At 38.9% G+C, this 20,784-nt stretch overlaps 1 protein-coding gene across 11 annotated transcripts in view; it reads left to right on the top strand.

The window, feature by feature from the left end:
- LOC106069679 (peripheral plasma membrane protein CASK-like) overlaps positions 1-20,784 on the top strand; it is a 390,362-nt gene that overhangs the window by 331,495 nt on the left and 38,083 nt on the right. For 10 of the 11 annotated variants that reach the window (XM_056013245.1, XM_056013242.1, XM_056013241.1 and 7 more), the window contains 2 exons: positions 4,277-4,354; positions 5,349-5,438. In XM_056013245.1, the coding sequence (XP_055869220.1) occupies positions 4,277-4,354; positions 5,349-5,438 (168 nt within the window). Of the gene's footprint in view, positions 1-1,648; positions 2,549-4,276; positions 4,355-5,348; positions 5,439-20,784 lie in introns of those variants that run through there. The other variant, XM_056013244.1, reaches the window with a different exon arrangement.

Below are 20,784 nucleotides of genomic sequence, written 5' to 3'. Positions count from 1 at the left end.
TGTCTATTCTCCCACCCCTCTCTCCGTTTTTTGTTTTCTCTTATCTTATAAAATACAGACGTTACTTAGAACAAATAAAAGATTACCCGTGTTCCTAGGTCAGTTAATCATGCATGTTAATCAATGATTTAATCTCCGCCAGGTCATTCCATGGCAACCCATTCCATGCTGTAATATCATTAAGGAAGAAGGAGCGTTTGTACAAACTTGTCCTAGCATACGGAACAAGGAATCTGTCTTAATCATTGTGTCTTTCTGGATATTATATAAAGTCTCTTTTTTTATTTGAAGATTATGGTTCATTGTTTTGAGTATAATTAGTGCTTTCGAGTCTTCTGTCCTAAGGAGTCGATAAATTTAATGATTTTACTAAAGGTGTTACTGTAATAAATGTGAATATTCGTTTGTTAAAAAAATAGATTTCTGTTTTGAAATTTTCTTTTATTCGTAATGTTTACCTCTTGGACTTTTGTGAAAACAAAAAGTGTTCAGAGTTTTGTCACTACCACAGAAAGTTGTCTGTCCTATCTGTATTGTTTTGTAGAAGTTGCCTGCATTTTTTGTTTTGTTTTGTTACTTTGAAAGAACCCTTACCATTGCACGACTCATTGTTTGGGAAATGGGCACGGTCTCTGATTTAGAATATTGACACGGCCTCTCTGTGTTTTTGATAAGTAAATCTTAGATGTTGCTGTAACACGCGAGTTCGTTGTAGACACAATGAACAGAATGAACAAGGAATATACTTAATGATTCTGGCTGATAACTTCGAATACTTTAATACACAATAAGGGCACAGTCCTGTCGTTCTCTATGGCGTCGTATCCCTCGCCCTTTGTCTGTTACTGCTTTATTTCTATTCTCACTTTTGAATTATTACTCGTCAAGTCACTACGGAAAACCCCGATTAAACTCAACTTCTACGCGTCTTGTGACATTACATATTTCCTGGTAATTCTACTTTTTAAATTACTCGTCACGTCACTACGGAAAAACCCGATTAAACTCAACTTCTATGCGTCTTTTGGCATTACAACACTGCCTCTGGTTTAAAATAGAACATGGTCTATGACTTTAAGACATTGACGCTGTCTCTGTTTTAAACTTCAGACTGGGCCTCTTATTTCAAATATTGACACGGCTTCTTGACTTACAAAAGTTGCGCAGCCTCTGATTGACAATACTGCCAAGGCCTCTTGTGTTGTTTTCTCTACCTCTAAACAACACATTGAAATGAACAGAATTTTCCCTGTAAAATATTCTCTAGCCACGACGTCATTTTTTTTTTCTCTTATCTGCCCTTGTCCTAGACAGTTTTTCGTATCTCTTTCCAATAATGTCAGCTGGAATTCCCTGAAGTATTTTGACACAGCTGGCGATAGTAGGAATGCGTATTTGTTCTGTTTTATTCATCAGCTCCACAACCAGAATAGTGTTTATCCAATTTATTTTTTATATCTGGCCCTTAGATATCTTGCTAGTAACCGTACAGTAGTAACTGTTAAACACTTTGATGTTTAAATAATGTTATGGAGTGAAGTTGGAAAGTGAATTTAAAAAATAAAAGCCATTCCAATCATTTTTACATCTGCTTTGAAAGATTTCTGTTATGTCTGGATAATGTTCTTTTTTTTATTTGACTTCAAAACAAACCAGAACTTAAGTGAGACTGTGTGTCAGGCCTTGTGCTTAAAATGAATATCCTTGTACAGTTTTACATAATTGAATGACCCCTGCGTCAGATCCGCGCCTGGTCCAAGCCTCGTCCTGAACTGGACTTTGTCTATTTGACAAGACGGAGGGTGTCGGGGTGACCAATGCAAACGTCATGGTACTTCGGCCATGGAAGTTCTCCCCCCACGCCTTCTTCTCGCGACGTAAAAAAACGGCCACGATCCAGCAATGCGGCTTGGAGCAGTCAAGCGTGAACGACCAGTTCAGCGCAGCCACCATCAATACGAAAGTGGGGAAGGAAAAACTGAAGGACAAGTTCCGCTTCCGGAGGTGGAGACCCAACAAACGGAAGCGGAAGCAGTTTCTGGCCCAACAGCAGGAGATAGCGATAAGCTATGGTACAGACGGTTCTAGTTCCGGAATCCACTACGGATCCTCGTCCTTTGAATGCGATGACTCGAGCAACGCGTTCGAGTCCCGTCGTGTGTCTTCAACTGCGGAGAACGATCAATCCCTCTCAAATACAGACTATGATAATTCCATGTCTGCGGCTAGCGACAACGACTGCAGCCTGAGTGCCTCTCTCAGCCTCTACAACCACCTGGAGGTCAACCCGCTGGACATGTACTTGCAGTCGAGGCACGAGAGGGCCATGGTCAGGCTCTGCGCCCTCCTCTGGATTCTCAAGCTGGACGAGGACAGGGCGCAGAGGCACTCGGAGACTGGTAGCAGCTGGGACGACGAGGAAGAGCTTCGCAGTTACCAGCTACCAGCAGACCAGCCACAGCTACAGCCTTGCGCGCGGCGACAGGAGTTTGAGATGGAGCGAGACTCATCTATTTGTATGTCACCACGCATCATAGCGAAACATCAGGTTAATTTTTTTAAAGTAAATTTCTGTTTTAACCCCCCCCCCCTTCCTTTTTTTCCTATTTTGTTCATATTCCCCCCCCCCCCACCTTTTTTTTTAAATTTTTGTTATGCAAAGTATTGAAATCAGTGCAACTCTTTTTGCGAAGCTTATATCAACACACTCTGTCTGTCCTGTTCATATTTTAACAGTTCTCCCACACCCATGTCTCGGGTCATTTGAAACTTGAGACAATCATTTAATGTACATATCAAAACATGAATCGATAAAAGAAAAAAAAATTAATGAGTCAATTATTTATTGGTAATTAATCTTTTTTTTTTGTTCGATATCAAAATAGGATATAAATCCTACATTATTGAGGTTCTTCCCATAAATAAGCTTTTTTTTTAGAGTACTTTTATATTTTTACATTTATTACTACATATGTAGCCTACCTGAAATAGTGTATGCTAAAAACATATAACCCATATTTAAAAAAAAAATAGAGGACCTAAAAAGGGGGGGGGGGGCGGAATGTAGAAGTTTAAGGGAGACAACTGATTTTTTTTTCTTTCTAAGTTTGACTTGGGAATGCGTAGAATTATCTCCAGTGATTTTTTTACTACGGTTAAATTACGTTTGAGATATTTGATTCGACAATAGTCCTCTGGGAAATCAAAGATTGGCCATTGTAACGTATGTTATGGGGAAGATATTCATTGTCACAATCACTGTCACAATCACTGTCACAATCTAAATCTTTACAACCCTTCCACGGACTTTTAAAGCTGTGGACATTAGAATCTTATTGAACCGAGACCAATCATCATGGCAGGCCCGAACATGTGATTTGGCAACCTATGGCCAGTAGAGATACGTAGCTCGTTTCCACGTCACCGGTCAGTGTCCAGGCCTGCTATAACGATTGCACTCGACTGAACCCACTGAAAAGATACACCACACGCTGACACATATGCATAAACACACTTGTATTTTTTACCCTAAACTCAAAAAGTGTTAATTATCGAAATGCCTCAATAACTAAAATCTATTATGAGCGTCTCCACAATTAGATAAATACCAATGTGTAGAACAAAATTTACTATGTATTTAGAAATGATTATATTTGGCATAATTTGTGTGTTTTATATATATTTTTTGTAGCATTTTTTTTTGTAAATCTCGAGAGACGATCTTTTCAATTTCTTGTGTGATTTGAGGAGCCATAGAAACACTACTGCCCAAATTAGAATCAGTCTGTAGATACAGAAGTCCTGAGTCCCTGATAGGCAACGGTTTTGCCATTGGTCATTTGACCCTGTAATGTTGTTACGGTTATTTCTGAGTCAGTCTGACACGTTAAGTAGTTACGGTTATACCTGGAACATTTTGACACGTTATAAAGTAACTTTTTTTTCTGGGTAATTTGACACGTTAAGTAGGTCCCGGTTAGGCAACAAGACAACCTATGTTTCATTTTTTTTTCTCCTTGCTTTGTATATAATAAAAATAATCGTATTTTTCTTGGTTTTCTTTTTTCGCATGTGATTATTATTCCTTTTAATTGTTTTAGTTTTCAGAACAAACTTGTTTTTAACTTCGTCGATCACAAAGAAACAAGAGATTATCAACCAGAGTTCACCAGATGTGTGTTTGTGTGCGTGTTAATATAGGTCATGTAGGCCTAGAACTAGTAAGTTTGCGCTGTCTCTAATGTGGGTGTGTTGTTTTTTTTTGTCTCTTCACCAGCTGTATGATAAGATCAACACACGGTCCACGAGTCCAGCCAGGAGACCGAGTTCTGATGCCGTACACAGGGCTAGTGAGGTTGGTCCATTCTCTCTCTCTCTCTCTCTCTCTCTCTCTCTCTCTTGTATCAATGAGAAATTAATCATGTTCATTTTCTGTTACGAGATCTATTTCTATGTTAGTATCTAAACGAGTGGTTCCCAAATTTTTTGGTCTCGTAGACCCCTTGAAAGTCGTCATAGACCCCTGGGGGGCTATATAGACCACTTTGGGAATCACTGATCTAAACATTTGTGTAAACGTCTTGTGTGTGTGTGTTGTTGTATTTTTGTTTTTTAAATATCATGAATGGTAGATAATCCTTTTTGGGTTTTTCTGGCTTGTGAAATATTTACATTGTTGCTTCCCTTTGATTGTTAATGCATTTAAAATACTTCCAACAAAATCATCCTTTACTTTTTAGTTTAACAGTGGTTCTCTGGTAAAAACATAAGTACGCAAACATTATGATAAAGAAAAAAGGGTATTTTAGTGGGAAAAAAAAAATTTTCTTCAGATTGAGATCAGGTAGCCTACTTTTTGATGTTCATCGGCTAAATAGATGCTTTCACTTACGAAGCATTTAAACTTTTAATGTAAATAATCTAGAGTCATTTGTACTTAGTACAGACATATCCCCGAGAAAAATGTTTATCGAGAACTATCCAGGCAACATTGGGATGTGCCCATACACATACATATTGATGAGTAAATCAAATGTGTAAATAGAGTAAGAAAACTAAGAGGTGTTGTATGACAAATTTAAAGTTCCTTTTTATATTATATATTCTTTCGTCTATTTTTTAATTTATTACGATAAAATCAGTTCCAGTGCATTTTTTTTTTATAAAAATAATTTTAAATTCCGTTCGTGAGAAATGAATGTCAACATTTAATATTGTAATGTAACAATCTTGCTTGTTTACCTAGTAGCTCCCCTTGTGTTTTACAAGAGAACACTTGAGAAATGTTGAGTTATCTCTCTTTGTTGAAGTCTGTGGAGAATATTTCGTGGTTATTTCCCTTTCACCAGGTTCTCCGCGTCCTTCAAGCCAACACGTCTGGCGCCAACAGCAGTGAGGTAGCAGAGCTGAGAAAACTTTTAACCTCTCCGAACATGAAGGTAAGATGTGTATAGCTTCGCGTCACGTGCCCTACACACACGCACGGGCACATTCGATGTCTCATCCATATAACTTTTTTTTTTTAACTGTCTTTCTCTGTTACATATCACGTTAAGAAAATATTTCAAGATACGCCTTGTGCAGTGGAATATTTTCCCTTCAAATAATTTAACCAGTTATTTCCCTTGACTTCTCTTACATTCCTACACATGGAATTTTAACGAGAATATTATTGCCCTTTTTTTTTTTTTAAGCTGTGAAACGTGTGTCTGTGCGTGGTTACTGCCCATGTCTCGGTGCGAATTGAATGGCAGATATCTTTATAATGGCTCGTATCCGAATGTTCTGTTGTCTTTGGGGGTTCATCTTTTAGATTCACTTTCCGTTGAACCGTTCAAAGTGAAAATGTATATTCCGTCATGCAGGCGCATCAACACCGTCTGTGTGGCGATTGTATTTTGTATATTACGGGGTATTCCTTAAATTTTTTTTTACAAATACTCAAATACAAACTGTTCAATTAATCTCCCCTCTGACGAGTTCTAAATCATTTTTGTTCCTTTTGGCAGCCACAAAAATGTAAATGTATATATATATAACAGAACCAAAAAGTTTGTCTGTAAATAGTTGATAAGATGTGTAAATAGTTGATGAGATGTGTAAATAGTTGATATGATGTGTGTATGGCCTATGCAATATGACTATTAAGTGAAGTGTGAGAAAAAAAATGGTTTGCTATATTAAATGAAAAATAAAAGTTACACCCCTCTCTATTTCTGTTCTCCTTGAACTCAAATTCTCTTTTTCATTTTGTTCATTTTCTCTAATGATCTTACTTTCTCTCTCTCTCTCTCTCTCTCTCTCTCTCTCTCTCTCTCTCTGTCTCTTTCCCTGTAACTTTCTCTACTTTCTCTATCTCCATATTTCTCTCTCGCCTAATCTCTGTCTCCTTGTATCTAGATTCCCCAATCTCTCTCTCTCTCTCTCTCTCTCTCTCTCTCTCTCTCTATCTCTCTCGCTCTCTCTCTCTCTCTCGCTCTCAATATATATATATATCTACACTGCTTTTTGTGACGGAATAAATTCAAAACGTACCTGGAGCTGAAATGCATCATGGGAATTATCTTTCCATATAGCTCTCCCCCCTTCCCCAACTTGTCCACAAGACAGACTGGACCAGAATTCACGGACCTTTCTATATGGACTGTATAAAAAAAAAGAGTAAAAGTTCCCCATTCAGACCCTGCGATCTATCGGGCAGGTGATGTTCACGTGATGTTTTTTTGTTTTTTTTTTGTGGCCAACGGTTAACGAGCAGGTGAACGACCAACCGCCTTTACATTTCCCCAACTTTGGTCAGGTACACTTCAGATTTGGGTGAACTCAGGCGCCCTAAACATCCCGAAATTAGAAATCTTCACACCGAGATTCGAACATAGGACCCCAGGTTTGGAAGCTTAACCACTCAGCCACGAAGCTTGGAATACAAATAGTATGAGTGAAAGCAAGAGGAGATGTGGGAAGGGTCTAACGTAGACTTGTTGCAATATGTTTTGTCTATAGAGTCCTAATTAGCGCGTGGAGAAGAACAATACTGAGCCCCAAACGATGGAAAATTCCTAGCTACGCCCCTGGACACAAAGAATGATTAAATAATTATTTGTCTTAAGTATTGATCAAAGTCTGACCTATGACCTATGCTACTCTAGGTCTCAATGTTTAAGACATTTCAACAGACTAATACAGTTCATCGACTTATTTATCATGAACTCTTATTCTAGCTCTTCTTCAAATGTACTTTGATCGCTCTCATTTTGGTTACCTTATAAACAAGAGTAATTCACTTGTGCTGCCCCTAATTGTGTTAACCGCTTGATAGAATCTCCCTCTATCGAAAACACATTTTGTCCAGCCTCGTGTCCGTCCAACTGTGCATTTCGTTTCCATGGAGACCGTACGGCCATGTTCATAAAAAAAAAAAAAGAGCGACATTTTGTTTTTTGGGGGGCGGCCACCATCTTCAGTCGAACGAAAGAATTCCGTTCAATATATCATTTGATTTGAACACATCTTTCAGCTCCACTGAGCACACAGGCCATTTAGATTTATACACAGGGTGTCTGGCCGGAAGAGGGTGGACGAAGCAATTGTTTTCTCATTTGTTTCAAGCGTCCAGCCATTTCTTCAATACAAGAAAAAAGTTGTTTGTTTAGAACAATTTAAATACATGATCTTTGCACCGTGTTCACCTATGAACCGATAGGTCTGAAAGGGGACTTTACCGCTTGATAGAATCTTCCTGAATCTAAAACACTGTTTGTTAACAGCGCTTTATAAATAAAAGTATTATTATTATTATATATCTTATATATAATACAGACGTTACTTCAAAAAAGAAGATGATTACGTCCTACGCGACCTGCATTTAGTCATGCATATTAACCAATGACTTAAATTCTGCCAAGTCACTGGTTTTCCTGGCTAGCTCAGGCAACCCATTCCATCCTCTAATAGCACTAGGGAAGAAGGAGTATTTGTACAAATATGTCCTAGCATATGGGACGAGGAATGTGCCTTTATCTTTGTGTCTTTCTGAGTATTTTATTAAATTTTGTTTTTGTATTTGAAGATTATGGTTCAGTGTTTTATGTATAATTTCTATTTACTATTATTACTCTTTTTGAAAAAAAAACAACAATTTTGACATAATGCTCCATGATAATCTCTTCACTACAAAATCGAACACAATGGTTACAAAATTTGTTTTTCTTTGTTCCTTTTTTTTTTTTTAAATATCTATTTTAAACAGGAAATAGAGCTTCCTTGCTTTTAAAAAACCAATCATTGGCATCATTGGCATCTTCCATTGGTAATACTCTTTGTTGTCATTTTAGATTAGATCTAGATCTCTACTGCTTAACGTCTAATTAGAAATATAAGATATATCTCTGTATGCAATTCAAACCTGGAAATAATGGTGAATTAAGAGTCTGCTGCTGTTTCAATCTAACATATTGTCACTTTAAAATTAAGCTATTTTAATATGTCTAGTCTTCTTTGAATTTAATTTTAACAATTACAATTACAATGAACTATCAACTAGATATATCTTCTAGATCTAGAGAATTTACTAGAATCTAGATCTAAATAAACAGCTTGAACAATTGTCAATATGAATGAAAACTCCGCAGTGCCTATAAATGAAACGCCGCTGCAACCCTCCCAGATACTATATGTATATGTCATTGCAAATATCTCTAGTCTACCTGGAGCGCGGTGGCTGAGTGATTAAGCGCTTGGCTTTCGAACCTGGGGTCCTGGGTTCGAATCTAGGTGAAGACTTGGATTTTGAAATCCGGGATTTTTCAGGGCGCCCCTGAGTCCACTCAACTCTAATAGAACCTGACTTTAGATGGGGAAACTAAAGGCGGTTGGTTGTTGTGCTGGCCGCATGACACCCTGCTTGTTAACCGATGGCTAAAGAAACTGATGACTTTAACATCATCTGCCCTATAGGAAATTTACATGGTAACGTGATTTTGGTTTTTAATACACTCAATAGACAAAATCAGCTTGAGATGAAATGGGAAATGTAATACACTTTAGTCATAATATAAAATGGTATTTTGAACAAAAAAACACGTCTTTCGCTATGGCAATCTGGAGTCGTCTACCTCCGGAGGAATTCCAGCTACCCGTCGCCTCAGCGTGGCGCCTTCGGTGGAAACGTCAGTGGTGGAAACTAGATAGGCTAAGTAAGAGTAGCGAACCAGGCGTTGGGATGGAAAGAACGCCCGGAACCCAGTCCAAAAAAAGTCCGCCACGCCGTTCCACATATGACCGTCTACCGTTGGGAGCCCTCAGACAGGACAGGGGTGAAGAGCCCCATGTCCAGGCCTGGTGGTTGTATAAAAGCCTTTCTAACCTCCAACGGGATAATGGCACCTACGGCGCCGACGCCCTACTGGACTTCGCTGAAGGAGTCGTCTGCCTAATACTGCAGACGACACTGCAGCTTATCTTGCACCATTCTCACTGCATAGCCGCCAACCAATTCTTAACTTCCTCACACCGTCACCAAAGAAGCACACACACACACACACACACACTCCACGACACCCTTCATCGTAATCTTGAATACGGGCCCATGAGCACATTGTTAGTACTTCTTGTGGGGTTTTTAAATTTTTGTTTCGGAAGATGTTTTACGAACCAGTTGTTTCTTGTGTGTTTGTTTTTAATCAACTCCGTTAAAATGCGCTCACCATGAACCTCCCTCGTGTTGGTGTTTCCTATCAATGTTAATGAAGCTAATAACAATGAATAATACCATTGGCGTGTATCGGTTTGACTCTACTGACACCGAGACAGTCTTGTCTCGTAGTCCCTGGGGATAAAATGTTTTCTCTTCACTTCGTGTACAGTCGCTTTTTATTTCTTTCTTTCTTTCTTTTTATATTTTCTCTCATTTCCCCATCAAGCAGACAAACTCCATTCCTGGGTCCGAGCTGCTATAAAGAGTGTTGGCTTTAATTAGAGTTGGCAAGTGTGTTAATATAGTCTATTTGTCTCGGCCCCCTTCCCCTCCCCCCGAGCGGATGGGAGAAGTGGTCGATTTCCTAGCCCCCCCCCCCCTTTTCCACCTTTTTTTTTTTACTCTTTCTCGGGAATGGTTTTTTTTTTTACTTTTGTTCGTTGTTGTTGTTTTTTTTTTGTCTGACGTCACCAAACATACTGTAAAATGTTCAGATATTGTAAAGCTTTCAGGTACTGTAAAATGTTCAGATATTGTAAAGCTTTCAGGTATTTTAAAGTGGCCAGATATTGTAAAGCGTTCAGATAGTGTCAAGTGTTTTAATGCTGTCAAGTGTCGTGATGGGTGTCTCTCGGCGGCCTGATAAATACACATGAGCAGTATCCACTTATTCCTCAAAAGAGTGTCGGAGTTGATAAAATGTTGTCTTTTCACGTCATGATTTGAGACCCAGTGATTCTGTGGCATTTAGGTCTCCAGATATCATATATTTCTCTTTTCAACTTCTTGTGTGACTAAAGAGGCCAATCTTGATACACAGCTGTGGTTACAGGTTGGTCATTTGTAATCACCAGGCGCAGTTGCACATTCACCCTTCTTTCAATGGACCTCATTCACCGATCGTAAACAAACAACATTTAGTCACGTGATCTTATTGATAAAACAATGGAAACAAAAACTGTCACGTGACAGCCATCATGAATTAAACATGAGATCGTAAATTATATAGAAGAGATAAAGCACCACGTGGATAAATGTTGTTTGTTTACGATTGGTGGATGAGGTCCATTAGTGTTGTATCTGCAATCCAGGACCCTTTCTTAACTCTTTCTCTCCGTAATTATTTACCACATTCTGGTGGAATCAACGCTGGTATCGTCAATTAGGAGAGAAAGAGTTAATGCTTGTTCTCCACGTGGATCTATCCAGTTAGTGAATTATTTGTTTATTAACAAACATGTTTTTGCATTATGACCTTGTCCCATAGTACACTTTTGTTCAATGTCTGTGCTACGTTGAAAGTTGTAGACCTAATTAGAAACTATGTCACATAAACTTAACATGAAAGGCTAATTGTCAAAGTGTTTTACTGATTAAGATCCAGCTGTTGGCATCTCTTGGCATAGTTCTTCTTAGTCTTCTTTCTGTGTGTGTATCTGCATTCTGTGTGTATCAGCATACTGCGTGTATCTGCATTCTGTGTGTATCTGCTTTCTGTGTGTATCTACATTCTGTATGTATCTGCTTTCTGTTTGTATCTGCATTCTGTGTGTATCTGCTTTCTGTTTGTATCTACATTCTGTGTGTATCTTCTTTCTGTTTGTATCTACATTCTGTGTGTATCTGCATTCTGTGTGTGTATCTGCTTTATGTTTGTATCTACATATTGTGTGTATCTGCATTCAGTGTGTATGTGCATTCTGTGTAATGCACAAATTGTAAGACAAATTTCCATACGGACAATAAAGATTATTATTATTATTATTATTATTCTGTGTGTATTGATTCTATCCAGTGTAGTTCTTAATCATTGGAAGCAAAGAATAGCCTTACGTGAAAATGGGAGATAAGTGACCTATTCGTCTATGATGAATGATAGTAGCCTCCCCTTTCTTTCCCCGTACTTCCATCACAGTGGATGTATAGTTGTGTCATGGGTTTAGTAAGTACATTGTATGTATTGATAAGCGTTAATATCATGAAGTTGTACTTTTGGTCTTTCTCGCATCTGCACAGTATCGACATGGTATCGATACCTTGTGCGTATTGAGTAGCAGACAAGGCATCGCTCTTGTGTTTCTTGACCCCGTAATACTCGATTTCGTTGAAGCCCTCGGTAAAGCGCTCGTAAACTCACGTGAGAGATTGTGGTGCGCGCGTGAGACTAGGAATGGGGGGGGGGGGGAGAGATACTTGACAAGATTTGAACGCTGCAACACTGGCCGTGTGTTGATTAGAGAGCAGTGTAACACGTCTTTATCTACATAACATATGTGTGTCTGCATGTGTACTGGCTGTCCCCCGTGTCGTGTGCACCACTAGACAAACACGCTCTCTACTTTTGCCTCTTTGAAGCATCTGTCTCTTGAAGTATTGCATGATAGGCTTTTTTTGTGACGAAACTCTTCAGCTTTTGGTTACACGAAAGTGTTATGTTATGTGTAGCTTCAGTTTATGTCGTATTGTTGGATTCAGGGTGTCTCTTTGATTCCAGGACTAATTAGTGCGTTGACCTGTGGGTTCTGCTAGAACCATATTGGATACAAACTGTTGACGACTTCATTCCTGCTGACCTACTTCATAGGATGAGCTAACTCGAGCGACTTTGTTGAGTTACATTGTTACATAGCTGAGTTACTTTGTTTATACAGTTGAGTTACTTTGTTACGTAGTTGATTACTTTGTTACATAGTTACATAGTTGAGTTACTTTGTTACACAGTTGAGTTACTTTGTTACACAGTTGAGTTACTTTGTTACACAGTTGAAGCGGGTGTTTATTATAATTGTGACAATTTCCTTCACTGGATGGAGTATAGTGCTGTAACTAGATTTAAGTGACAATGTCCACTTTTAGAAGAAGCTCTACAAGGCTTCAATAGTTGGTTGATTCCCATACAGTGAGTAATGTTAAGTTGATTGTACTGTTAATTGAATTATAACAATTTGACAAAATCTTTCGCTGTTTAATTTAAGGGTAACATTTTTATCATTCATAGGACAACGTAATTTTTGTATCTACCACTCCAGTGGGCAGTAGTGGGCATCGGAAAATAATTGCATATTTACATTACAAATAGAAAATGCAAAGTGAAAAGTTTGTGGTTTGGAAATGTGTGTTTTTTGTTTCTTTGTTTTTGTGCTTGTGGACATTGGCTATTTTTTTTTTATCCATGTCATTTTTTTTAAACCAATGAAATTTTTATGGCATTTCTTTTTCTAGGTTAAACAATTTTCTGTTGACAAGGGAGTTGTTTTGTTTTTAGACTTAATATGAGAAACTAAAATGAATAATTTCATATCCCCATGTTCTTGAATCGTATGTCCAGCAACTGTATGACCAGTTCTTGTATCCCCGTATCATATTTCTAGCGACTGTATGACCAATGACCACTTCTTATATCCCTGTATCGTGTGTCCAGCGACTGTATGACCACTTCTCGTATCCCCGTATCGTGTGTCCAGCGACTGACCAGCTCTAGTATCCTGGTATCGTATATCCAGCGACTGTATGACCAGTTCTCGTATCCTTGTATCCTATGTCCAGCGACTGACCAGTTCTCGTATCGTATGTCCAACGACTGTATCATAATCAAAATAGAAGTTTCTATGCGCTGTCCCTTAATGTCTGCTATTAGATCTATTAGATACAAAACTTTTGTGATGAATTAAGACTTTGGTTTTTCTGGGTTTTGCTTAAACTCCACTTTGAACTAGTTTTAAACATTGACTTTTCACACTCATGACATTGTCCGGGGGGGAGGGGTGGGGGAACTCAGGCGGAGCTAATATTGTCATGGCTATAAATAGCAACACTTAACGACTGGCTAAATCGATTAGGTTTTAAATGTCATCACGCACTGTGTGTCTATGTGCTTGTGTGTGTGTGTGTGTTTGAGGCCAAATGAACTCCCAGACCGTATCTAATCACTATGATAAGTTGCCAGTCTATCAACACACACACACCTCACACACCAGCACACACTTCACACAACTGAGACAGCCAAGCTAGATTGACTTGTCCGAGTGATACAATTACATTATTGTTGCCTCTTTCTTTCACTGTTGAACTTGGTCGAGGGACAAAGCACTTACCTCTCAAACCAGTAGATCAAGCGTTTAACTCTTTCTCTCCTTAATTATTTTCCACGTTCCGGTGGAATTATTTATTTTTCTCATTTGTGTTCCACTACCCTGTTATGATAAAACTTCAAAAACTTTTTTGTTTGTTATCAGGAAATGTTTTATACGGTAAATAATTCTAGAAGAATGCATTCTCTATTGATATAACAAAAGTTAAAGTTTATAAAACTAAACATTTATTAATTGAATGGGGTCAAATCAACGTTGGTATCGTCAGTTAGGAGTGATAGAGTTAAAGTTGTTGGCGTCTTTTCTGGATTTCTCACTATGCTGAAACTCGGACTTTGATGGCTGCCCTTTGAAGAAAAAAAAAATACACACCGTTCCATTCAATGAGGGCAGTGACGTCTGCCCGGTCGTAATACAAAAGGGAACAGCGGTGAGTGTCCTTTGCTGATCTGGAGTGAAGCGTAGATTTTTGTTTTGAGCCAGGTCAACTGACCACTAGTCCAGAGCACATACCAAACGACAAGGCAGCCATCAATAGTTCGCAATATGATTTCATGAAATAGTAAAAAAAAAAAAAAAATTGTTATCCTTTGGGAGGGGTGGGTGAGAAATTGTTTACCAAATAAATTATTGTACTTTATAGGGAAAAAACATCAACAATTTTTCTTATTGACCTCATACCTTATCGCTCCAAAACGACCGCGTATCGGTTACCACCACGAATCTGACATGTATTATAATCATTATTGCTTTGCTTAGGGCTATATCTCACGCATATACCCAGTGCCCCCTCTGGTTTATCTCTTTTTGTGGACATAGGGTGGGGGTATCTGGGAGAAGATGTCCGTGCTGGGCGCTCAACAAAACACAAACTCACCCCCGAGCCAAGTTTCACTTAATTAATAGCTGCTTTGTTTCGGCCTTCGATAGCCAAACAATTTATACCACTCAGCCACACGGGGCTAAAATAGAGCAATATAAGCCGTAGATCTTAGTGCTGCCCCCTTGTTCTTTGTGTACTTTGTGTGTATTCTTCCACCACTCAATATTTTCTTGAGAAGGACTTTATCGCTAGAGAAGTGTGGTGCTATTTTAGTATCACATACAGTTCATATCTTTTATTGGTATATCCTGGGCCGGATTTAAGGAAGGGCAGGCTGAGCCACTTCACTGCCCTCGGGAATCCACAAGAAAGGGGCCTCCTAAAAACAGATAAAATGTATCCGATTTTCAACGGGTCAGAAACTTGTGGGGTCTGGGTTTGTTTTTTTGTTTTGTTTTTTATTGTTTTTTTTTTTTTTTTTCATTTTCACGGCTTGTCGTTAAGAAGTGTACGCTTGTAGCAGGCACGGAATAAATAAATACAGCCCGGGATTTACGACAGTGCGTCTACCAAAGGCCTTACCCTCCACAAAATAAAAAAAAATATACACTTTTTTAATCTGAATCTCATTTTCGTTTTGAAAAACAATATTTAATATGCATATTTTAGTTTAAAAAGTGTATATATTTGAGTTTGTGGCGGCCCCTGCAGGACTTTTGAGGAGCCCCCTACATTCTTTTTTCGAAATCTTTAATAAAGTTGCACTTATGAATAAAAATGGGTAAATCCGGCCCTGAGTGTGTCTGCTTTTCAAGCTACTGAATCGTTCAACAAAAGTCCTAGACTTGAACTTTCCACAGCTGTTTGAGTCTGATTTATTTTTTTTTTCCCTTTAAATCCGATGCCGGGTTTAAGTAGAAAGAGAACGCGTGACCGAGATTTGCGTCCATCTTTTTTTTCTCTCACACACACACACTGAGGCTGACACGCACACACACGCGCACACGTCCAGGATGCGCTGGTCATTAAAGACATTTTCTGGAACTCTTTTCAAAGTTACGTCATTTTCAACTTGGGTGGAGAGAGAAAGAGGGAGAACACAGAAAACGCTGAGGAATCGATGCTTTTAAAGATATTGAAAGTAATCGATTAGCAAGCATGGGAAATGTGAAATGATTTTACGTCCAGCAATCATCAAACTTGTGAGGAGACTTGGGGGGGGGGGGGGAGGGGGATACATACTATATTTATAATAGAAAGGGGGGGGGGCTGTTTGTGTGCTAATATGTTTGTAATTAAAGTAAAAGTTAAAAACGACCTTGTGATCTACGGGGCAGACGATGCTTGTATTCGATGCTTTTAAAGATATTGAAAGTAATCGATTAGCAAGCATGGGAAATGTGAAATGATTTTACGTCCAGCAATCATCAAACTTGTGAGGAGACTTGGGGGGGGGGGGGGGAGGGGGATACATACTATATTTATAATAGAAAGGGGGGGGGGGCTGTTTGTGTGCTAATATGTTTGTAATTAAAGTAAAAGTTAAAAACGACCTTGTGATCTACGGGGCAGACGATGCTTGTATTCGATGCTTTTAAAGATATTGAAAGTAATCGATTAGCAAGCATGGGAAATGTGAAATGATTTTACGTCCAGCAATCATCAAACTTGTGAGGAGACTTGGGGGGGGGGGGGGAGGGGGATACATACTATATTTATAATAGAAAGGGGGGGGGGCTGTTTGTGTGCTAATATGTTTGTAATTAAAGTAAAAGTTAAAAACGACCTTGTGATCTACGGGGCAGACGATGCTTGTATTCGATGCTTTTAAAGATATTGAAAGTAATCGATTAGCAAGCATGGGAAATGTGAAATGATTTTACGTCCAGCAATCATCAAACTTGTGAGGAGACTTGGGGGGGGGGGGGGAGGGGGATACATACTATATTTATAATAGAAAGGGGGGGGGGCTGTTTGTGTGCTAATATGTTTGTAATTAAAGTAAAAGTTAAAAACGACCTTGTGATCTACGGGGCAGACGATGCTTGTATTCGATGCTTTTAAAGATATTGAAAGTAATCGATTAGCAAGCATGGGAAATGTGAAATGATTTTACGTCCAGCAATCATCAAACTTGTGAGGAGACTTGGGGGGGGGGGGGAGGGGGATACATACTATATTTATAATAGAAAGGGGGGGGGGGCTGTTTGTGTGCTAATATGTTTGTAATTAAAGTAAAAGTTAAAAACGACCTTGTGATCTACGGGGCAGACGATGCTTGTATTCGATGCTTTTAAAGATATTGAAAGTAATCGATTAGCAAGTATGGGAAATGTGAAATGATTTTACGTCCAGCAATCATCAAACTTGTAAGGAGACTGGGTTGGGGGGGGGGGAGGTTTTTTGGGACTGGGAATACATACTATATTTATAATAAAAAAGGGGGACTGTTTGTGTGCTAATATGTTTGTACGTAAAAGTTTAAAACACCTTGTGATCTATGGGGCAGATGATGTATGTATGTATGTACATATGTTCATAAAAGTTCCCTTTTCAGACCTTGCAGGTGATATAAAGTTCATCGAGTTTCTGTGGCCTACGGTTAAGGATGGTGTCATGTGGCCAGCACAACGACCAACCGTCATTTACTTTTTCCTCAAGTAATGTCAGGTATCCATTAGAGCTGGGTGGACTCAGAGGCGCCCAAAGATTCCAAAATTAAAAATCCAAGTCTTGACCAGAATTCGAACCCGGAACCCCCGGTTCGAAAGCCAATCGCTTTACCGCTCGGCCACCGGCTGTTTATGTTACGTCATTATTTGTTGTGATAAGTGCTTGAAAGGATGTGACGTAATAAAAGTGCTAGTTTTCAATGTCTACTTATATCAACAGGACGTCTCTCTTAATTAATTATTTTGCCTAATTGTCTACAATAATGCATTTCTCATTACTCTGTAGTAACAGAACAGTTTGCTCTATAAATTTACTAAAGATGTGTTGGTGGTGGTGGTAGTGGTGGTTTTAAAAACAAAAGGGGGGGGGGAAGAAGCAATGGATTCAGATCTTTGACAACATTGAGAAACTGGAACAGACACAAAATAGAGCAGTGAGATTCATAACAAACGAATATTCACACTTGACTAGAGTAACACCTTTAGTTAAATCACAAAATTTAGAAAGCCTTCAGGACAGAAGACTCAAAAGTAAAGTAGCAAATTTTACATAAAATACTGAACCATAATCTTTAAATACAAAAAAAAAAAAATTAATAAAATACTCAGAAAGACACAAAGATAAAGGCACATTCCTCGTCCCATATGCTAGGACAAATTTGTACCAATGCTCCTTCTTCCCTAGTGCTATTAGAGCATGGAATGGGTTGCCTGAGCTAGCCAGGAAAACCAGTGACTTGGCAGAATTTAAGTCATTGGTTAATATCCATGACTGAATGCATGACGCGTAGGACGTAATCATCTTCTTTTTTTGAACTAACGTCTGTATTATATAAGATAAGAAGATAGAGAGTGGATTGATAAACACGAACAAAAAAATATTTTGACAAAGACTCGAACTTGTGTTTTCGTTCCACTGTCCTGGCGTTAACCACTCCAGAAGTGCAGCCTGTTTATCTTTTGTTTTTGTTGGTTATCCTTATGTGTCCAGGCTCGCGTGACATCTCCCTACGCCTGTCTAATTACTTAGATAAGGATGTCAGTGAATAGATTGCCAGTATCAGTGTGTGTGTGTGGCCGCGTCTCTGTTTAGTTCCATGGCTTCTATTTGTCTGATGCTGTGTACATGTTCTTTTATCTTTTGATGACGTGTGTGTGTGTCACGTGATATCGCTAGTTGTCTTAGAAGGTGTGACCTTGCGCCTAGAGAGTGTTAGCGACACTTCGAGACAAAGTCGGCATTAGGGGTGGTGGCAGGTGGGGGAAACCACCCCAGGCCCCCGTGATGAAAGAAATCCTAACTAATGTCACCGACAGCCATTCGTGGGCCTGGTGCGGCACTTGCCCAGGGCCCCTCGCACTGTTAAGCCCGACTCTGCCTAGAATCAGGAATACTGATTTCTTGTTGAGATCTTTTTGTTGAACTAGAATTTTTTTTCTTGTTAGTTCTGTTCGTTGGACATTAGAAGTGTTTACGATGGGATCGTATGGTCAAGACAGTGTTGTAAATAATAACAACACGTATGGAAGATTCTAATGTCGTCTAAGTTTGAACGAACTACTGTAAACATCTTCTTGCCGCGCAATGTTCTAGAAATACACCAGTGACAAACCAAACAAGTTTATTTTCTTGACCTTGACGCGTACATTACGCGACAAGTAGAATCAAAGTATCATAATAGATTGGTGCCGAACCTTGAAACATGATGTAACATTTAAATTTTTGTCAAGAAAGTATTGTTTCTTTTAATGATGTTCTGATTCAGTAGCGTAGCTAGGAATTAGTTGGCCCGGGGGCTTGACCTTATTAGGGGCCCTTGCTTTTTGACATTCGACATCATGATATGAGATAATGGTGTAATATTAAATGCAAAAACAAATTTCGGACACTCATTTGCCCTCAACCAGGGAGATTTTCAAATTTGGACTCCACTTCTCCTACCCTAGCTACGAAACTGGTCTGATCGTTTCTAAAAGGAATGGGAAAAAAAGGCGCAGACGACGTAAGGGTGAATAAAAATCTATCCCTGGCAGACACCCACTTCGTCTACGTCACATGTAGCTAATGATGTAGGTCATTTTAAGTACCGGATTTGTGTAAACGTTCTTTACTATTGGGACTCGAAGACAATGTGTTTATGTTAGCGTATTTTGCTCTTGCGTACAGTGTGTTACCCTCTCAGCAACGAACGAAGGCAACGCCTCTGAACTCTAAAGGTCAAAGTTAACCTTTCACCTCTCATTTCTTGTAATAGATTTGACATTCCAGATCAGACATGATCCTAGTCTTTAAGCAAGCACCCTCCCTCCCTCCCTCCCTCCCTCTCACACCCCACCCCTACCTCCCCAATAATCAAATGGTCAGACGATGACACGAGATAATGATAAAAACTCGTCAAGTGGAGGGGGGAAAAGGTGGCGGGCAGCATATTGATTCTGAACACCGATGGACAAAACTAAGAGTGTGTATCGTTCTAGAAAAATCTGAAGAGGTGGTGTAGGGTACATAGATAAGGGGAGCTCATAGATGGGGATGGGGGGGGGACTATGGTCCTGGTCACAATTTCTACTATTCGTGTCACGACCATACTTGAGCTGGAAGGCTGGACTTTTCAATATTTGACGTATCTTTTCTTGTAGTTGTGAAGAGGGAGAGAACTCTCTTGTCTTGGAATCACGTCTGAAACATGTCTTGGAGGTTTGAAGTCTGGCTGAGGCTGGCATAGAACATCAAAAGTTACATAGGCGTATATGTTGGGTTTAACTCCAAGTTACATGGGCGTAAATGTTGGCTTAACTCAAAGCTACATGGGAGTATATGTTGTGTTAACTCAAAGCTACATGGGCGTAAATGTAGGGTTTACTCAAAGCTACATGGGCTTAAATACTGTATTGTGTCTATATTATAATGTAGGTTTCCACGTTACATAGTCGTATATGTTGAGTTAACTCCAAGTTACATCGGCGTATATGTAGGGTTACCTCCAAGTTACATGTAGCATTATAGACCAATATGTGTGTGTGTGTTTGGACAGGTATTGTTGGTTGGTCGTGTGGTATTTTCTTTGAACTAGTATTGCGATGGTCCCGAGTTCAAAATCTTACTTCTTTGAGTTCAAAATCTTACTTCTTTGAGTTCAAAATCTTACTGCTTTGAGTTTAAAATCTTACTACTTCGAGTTTAAAATCTTACTGCTTTGAGTTTAAAATCTTACTGCTTTGAGTTTAAAATCTTACTACTTCGAGTTTAAAATCTTACTGCTTTGAGTTTAAAATCTTACTGCTTTGAGTTTAAAATCTTACTACTTCGAGTTTAAAATCTTACTGCTTTGAGTTTAAAATCTTACTGCTTTGAGTTTAAAATCTTACTGCTTTGAGTTCAAAATCTTACTGCTTTGAGTTAAAAAACTTACTGCTTTGAGTTCAAAAACTTACTGCTTTGAGTTCAAAATCTTACTGCTTTGAGTTCAAAATCTTACTACTTCGAGTTTAAAATCTTACTGC

This window comes from Biomphalaria glabrata, chromosome 15 (genome assembly GCF_947242115.1).
Source record: "Biomphalaria glabrata chromosome 15, xgBioGlab47.1, whole genome shotgun sequence".
Classification (NCBI taxonomy): Eukaryota; Metazoa; Mollusca; class Gastropoda; family Planorbidae; genus Biomphalaria; species Biomphalaria glabrata.
The sequence above is the reverse complement of the archived record's forward strand: the minus strand, read 5'-3'. Positions and strand labels throughout refer to the sequence as shown.